The 5,863-nt window shown below is 37.6% G+C and overlaps 2 protein-coding genes across 2 annotated transcripts; one reads left to right on the top strand and one right to left on the bottom strand.

Moving 5' to 3' along the window:
* Positions 1 to 2,283: 2,283 nt before the first annotated feature.
* On the top strand, positions 2,284 to 3,686 carry LOC101170704 (free fatty acid receptor 2-like). The gene is made up of 2 exons (XM_020710328.2): positions 2,284 to 2,500; positions 2,752 to 3,686. Exon 2 carries the CDS (start codon positions 2,759 to 2,761, stop codon positions 3,668 to 3,670), a length of 912 nt encoding a protein of 303 aa, XP_020565987.1. The 5' UTR covers positions 2,284 to 2,500; positions 2,752 to 2,758; the 3' UTR covers positions 3,671 to 3,686.
* Positions 3,687 to 3,777: 91 nt separating this feature from the next.
* Positions 3,778 to 5,863, bottom strand: LOC101158477 (lens fiber membrane intrinsic protein). Its single transcript, XM_004078319.4, has 5 exons — positions 5,510 to 5,863; positions 4,871 to 5,079; positions 4,470 to 4,619; positions 4,188 to 4,322; positions 3,778 to 3,916 (listed from the first exon to the last, which is right to left on the bottom strand). Exons 2-5 carry the CDS (start codon positions 5,043 to 5,045, stop codon positions 3,855 to 3,857), a joined length of 522 nt encoding a protein of 173 aa, XP_004078367.1. The 5' UTR covers positions 5,046 to 5,079; positions 5,510 to 5,863; the 3' UTR covers positions 3,778 to 3,854.

The raw sequence follows: 5,863 nt of genomic DNA, 5'->3' as shown, positions 1-5,863 counted from the left end.
TTAAGAATTTCAGAGGGATTACACAATTGCTTGATTGCAGCTGATTTCTACCTAAGAAGTTGAACCATTGATGTTGATAGTTTGCTTTATTTGCTTTTGTATGACTGCGTATCTGCTTCTGTCTCTGAGTCGAATTACATTTGTAAGAAAATAAATAAATAAAACTAAAGACGAGAAGACTGAAGCCACAGAACTAACTTCACGATTTTCCACTCGCTAGTTCTGCTTCTTTGTGCACTTACTAATCATCTCGCTCTACTTGCTGGTTTTTACTTCTGTTTAGGGTGAGCCGCTGCATTAAAGTGCGGTTTACTGTAGAGACTCTATGCCCTTTAGCATTATGCTATTTAAAAAAAAGATGATTTATTAACCGCAAACTCCATAAATGAACTGTTCAAACTTACAACTCAGCAAATTAGAGTTTCATCTGCATGATGGGTTTTTTTCAAGACACATTCTTAAAAAAACCCTTCTTCTTGTCTGCCCTCCTTTCTATCCTGATCCTCTGCTCCTTTATCAGAAAAGATATAAAGGGTACATGCATCACTAAAGAGAGCCCTCAGGTTCATATGAATCTATCCAGAACTGAACCGATTTATAGTGGTCAGACTGTTAGAATCCTCTATCTGAGGCTGCATGCAGCGTGGCATCACTTCATTTTTCAGGAACAATTTTTGCAGACAAGCTGGGAAAAAGATGCCTCTGTGACATCTGCTCTCAAATGTGTGAAGTCACTTGGTTTTTCAATGATCACACCTGTTGCATATACACATGTCAGCTTCAAACATTTTCTTTAAATTTGTGACATACTCCTCTTCAGGAGTTACTTTCTGTTAATTTGATGTTGATTGTTGGATTATTGAGTTTTGTGGTGGTCTCTGCTCTTTTATTATTTTTATAATAAAAATACATTTTTACACCTAAGTATCATATGTTTTCTTAAAACATGATTATTACCAAATAACAAATTATTTACCCAGGCTTTTTCAAACTGCACCAACTTTGTTTGACAACCAACAAGCTGTAACCAGAAATTTCTTGACTCGATTCTATGCTCTGGTTTGAGACATTTGATGAAAATTGAACAAATCTTAACATATCATTTTGCTTTTTAACCTAATGAAAAGGAAATATACCAAAATAAAGAAAAAGTAAATCATTTAAAGGTCCCCCTTCTCAAGCCAGCACATGTCTTAAGTTCTACAGAGACAATCTGGATGATCCAGAGGAGGATCAGGAGAACTTCATGTGATCATAAGACCAAAATTAAAATCTTTGGTAGAATTGCAGCTGGCTGTGTTTGTCGAGTGAAGAATGCTGATCCAGGAACTTTGTATCCACTGTGAAGCATGAGTTTGGAAACATCATGTTTTAAGGTGAACTTTTGTAATTGATCAAATACTTATTATAAATTCTTTAAAAATCCTACATTGTGGCTTCCTGAGTTCTATTTTTGCATATATGTGTCTCTCCCTGCTGAAGGTCTTTCTGTGAACATTGCAGATCTGTCAGACAAACTGCAGAATTTGTGATCAACAAATACACAAATCAAAAACAGCTGCAGTAGCTGCAGCTTTTGCAGCCTTTTTTATTACAAAATAGTAACTGGTCAAAAACATTATAGGAAGAAAATCGAATAAATACTACAATGCATTTTCTAGTTTAGAACAGATGACGTTTAGAGTCATGTTGTGGAGCTAAAATGATTCACATCTTATTGTTATTGTTACATGTTATGAAATGATCTTTGTTTTTGAAGTGGATAGGGGAAAGCACAGTGGTCAAATATTTTCCTATTTTCTTTCCTTGAGTGTTAAAAGTGTCATATTCTAACTAGGTATTTTGTCATTTAGATATTTATCTTTTTATCCCACTTAATAACAATAGTATCTGAGTTTCCTTTTTACAGATGTGCCTTTTCGCAGCATTCCTAAACTAATTTGTGCAGCAGCTTTTGGGAAATGAAGGGGTTTTTAGGTTGCAGTGTTGACAGATGCTAATGTAGGGAAATAGAAAATAAAGTGAGCCAAAGCCAGGCAACCATACATTTCTCTGTAGACTAAAGGTCACATATAGACCTGCAGTGAAAACCACAGTGTCTGTTGTAATGTTAATTTCGACATTTGATGACACGCTGATAAAATGACATAAGCGAGAGTTTTAACCCTAACCTTGAAGAAAATGCAGTTTTTGATACGAAAGAACAAAAATATCAAGATCAAGCAGAGAATGTTTTACACTACGGATGAAAGTCTTTTTACCGGAATTGAAACCAACCTCAGATTTGCATTTTAGTTAATATTAACCAGCTGTTGTTAAGTCAATTTATGAGACCACTGAGGAATTGATACAATGACACCATCCACCAAGTACACAACTCCCTCTGTTCCTCATTTTACATCTGCTCCTTTGATAAGAAGCAGTGAAAACGCCTTTTGGTTTTTAACTTTTCCTACTATTTTTCACTTGAAAGGAGACTTTAGGAATCGTGCTGCAGCAGGTGAGTAAATGTCTATTCTTTTTGCAGGAAAGAAAATACACTTTTTATGTTTAGAAGTAACGCTGACCTTTAAAATTCAAAAGGAGTTAACTCCAAAATACTGGGTTTTTTTATGATATTACACTGTAAAGTTAGAGATGGTTGAATTACGTTTTAATTTTAGTGTGGAAATTTAGGTTATTTCTGTCAAATTATTTAAATTTCTTGCTAAACATTTAAATTGATGGTTATTTTTCCTTATTTTCCATCAGGTTTACAATGGATCTAGTGGTGAAAAGTGAGGTTATTCTTTCAGTTTACATAATTTCTTTTCTAATCGGGTGCCCTGCCAACCTTCTGGCACTCTATGCTTTTAGCATCAAGGTCCACTCAAAGCCACTTCCAACAGACATCCTGCTTCTGAATCTGACCATCTCAGACCTCCTCTTCCTGATCACCGCCCCCCTTAAGATGCACGAGGCAGCTTCAGGGATGACGTGGAAGCTGCCCCCCTTCCTGTGCTCCATTGTCTCCTTCACGTACTTCTCCACGATCTACACCAGCTCTTTGCTGCTCATGGCAGTCAGCGTGGTCCGCTACATAGCAGTGGTGTTCCCTATCGCTGCTACAAAGATTAAAAAACCCATTTACCCAGTTATTGCTAGTGTTGTTATCTGGGTGATCTCTTCAGCCCACTGCAGCATCGTTTTTATTACCATACATCATCCATCTCTGTCCAGCAAAAACTCTACAATTTGCTATGAAAACTTCAATCCAAATCAGCTGAAAGTCCTCCTCCCTGTGCGTTTGGAATTTTTCTTTGTGCTGTGTCTTCTGCCCCTTTTGGTTTGTATTTACTGCTACTTGAGCATGATCGTGACTCTTTACAGCCGGCCCAGAATACCCTGGAAAAAGAAAAAGAAGGCCATCGGCATGGCCTTGGGGACTCTTGCTGTGTTTCTCATTTGCGTTGTGCCATACAATTCTTCCCATCTGGTGGGTTACTTCCTGGGGGAGAGCCCAAAATGGAGGCACTACACACTGCTGCTGCTTGCCTTCAACTCTTGCATAGATCCCTTCATTTTTTACTTCTCCTCCTCCATCTTCCGCTTTACCATCAAAGCATCCATTTTCAAGAAGCTTAGGATGAATCTTGTGAAGCTGCAAAGCCAGGATCCCAGCTCCAAATAAAACAGATGTAACCTTTTATGTGGATAAAATGTTTTATTTGATGCATTCTATTTAAAGGAACCGATCTGTAATTGTTGGCTTTTCATAAAAACCACAAGACATGTCTGTTAAATTTACATATTTCCATGTTTTTTTTATTATGCTGGTATAATTAGATTTTTTTTTTAATGTTATGTACTTCCGTTTAGCGTGGGCCTGCCACTCTTCTGCACTCATGCATTCTGTAGGCGCACATGTAGAAAATACCTGAAAAATAACAACAAATGTCAGAATTTAAAAGGCACTGTTGTAATGACAGCCTAAAAACATGTTTACAAAGAAAACCTGTGAGGTAAATTAGCAAAATTTATCAATTCCTTTTATAAGATTTTCACCAATAATTTTGCAATTTCATAGTTATCTAAAGATAAATATTTGATGTGTAAAAACTATGTTTTTTTATATTCATTTTAATGTTTTAATGGCAGAATTTTGTTTAAACTTTATGTTTTATGCTAGCTTGCATACATGTACCAACCTGCAAAAAAGGTCATGAGTAGTGCCACCCAGCCTAGTATGTACGACCAGGAGAAACGCCAGTCTCCAAAACGCTTGCCCAGGAAGTTGACGGTCACTCCCGTGTAAATGGCCATTGCAAGCAACACAAAGAGAGCTGCAGTTTTCAGGATGGAAGGAAAAACAATAAAATTTTAAGTCCAAAAAAGTTCATTTTACTAATAAATCTGTTGCATTGTTTAATATTAAGCACTGGCCAATAATTTCTGAGCTTTCTACATATGTGTATGCATCTGTGACTCACTTGAAACAAAAAACATGATCCCTGCAGCGAACGAGCGATTGAACCGCTCAAAAGCAGAGAAGTGAGCGAAGGAGAGGATTCCTGCAATGATGCCAGCGAAGCAAGACATGGCAGACAGGATCATAAAGGCACGAGTGGCATTCCAGTAGGCTGAAGAGGACAAATAAAACAAAAAAGTCAACAAAATGATGAACAAGAGGAGTATAAGATTTAGTCTATAAACACAGAATACAGAATAAAAAATCTGTGGCGTTATAATGACTAAATTATTATTAAAACAGCAATATGCTGAAGCACAAAAAGCATTAAATGACTGTTCTGGTTCTGGTGATGCTGAATGGACTCAGGTGTGCAGTATATTTCTGATCCGACATGTGTACATGTATACCCCCCTGCCTTACCAATGCTGTCATTCTGCATGTAGCACTTCCCAGACATGCAGTATCTCCACAGACCCTGATGGGCAAAGCTGCCAGACAGACGGTATTGCATCCAGTAGTCTGTAGCTGTGGAGACCACCAGCAAGATGTTCCCCACAATGGCACAGAACAGGCCCCCTCCCATAAAGCTGTACATGGTGTCACTATGAGGCCAGTTAAGTTTGTTTGGACTGTGCAAAAGGAAAAAAAGATAGAAGAATATTTTAGTTTTTTATTCTACAGGTTCTGAAAATCACTAAATGCAAAATCAGTTTAGATATATATAAAATGCACTGGTATTTTAAAGTTCTAAAATAAATTAATGTTTTGAAAATTGGGATTTATGTAATTATTGGCATTTTAAAATTCGCAAAATTTAAATAAAGCTTCAAACAAAAAAAGTAAGTCTATAAATAACCTAAGCATTTATGTCAAGCATTTTAAGAAATAAACCTGTTTCTCTGAAAGTTGAAGCCTTTTCAGTGAGATGAAGGTGTGCGGCTGAAGTTCACAATGAAGACCTTCAGAGCTCAATTTGGACTCAATGAGATGAGTTTTTACCACAGCTACTGATGAATCTAAGAAAAAACCAAAAAAAAGAGTCAACCCATGTGACCTTACCTGAATTCTTCAGGATAAATCTCTTAAGTTTCAGCCTTTCCCCAGGGAAAGTGAGAGAAAGTGCAAGAGCCCGGAGCGAGCAAAACGTCAAAGAGAAAACCCTAGGCTGAATTCCAAAAGGTTATCCTCTCCACTTTTCTGTTGATGGAGGCAAAATCCTTTAAACAATCACCACATAACAAATGCACTTGAGCTGAAGAGCATAAGCCCACGTGATCCACTTAAAAACAATGGGAGTGTTTTTGGGGAGTCAGGGACGAGGAGGGAAGGGGGTGGTCTCTGTGGGACAGACGACAGTGCATGGTCTGGGGTGTGAGGCCGCTTCCCCACAGCTCTTGGCTGTTGTTCTACCAG

Source organism: Oryzias latipes, chromosome 16 (assembly GCF_002234675.1).
Source record: "Oryzias latipes chromosome 16, ASM223467v1".
NCBI classification, from domain to species: Eukaryota; Metazoa; Chordata; class Actinopteri; order Beloniformes; family Adrianichthyidae; genus Oryzias; species Oryzias latipes.
This window is presented reverse-complemented; position numbering and strand designations above follow the sequence as displayed.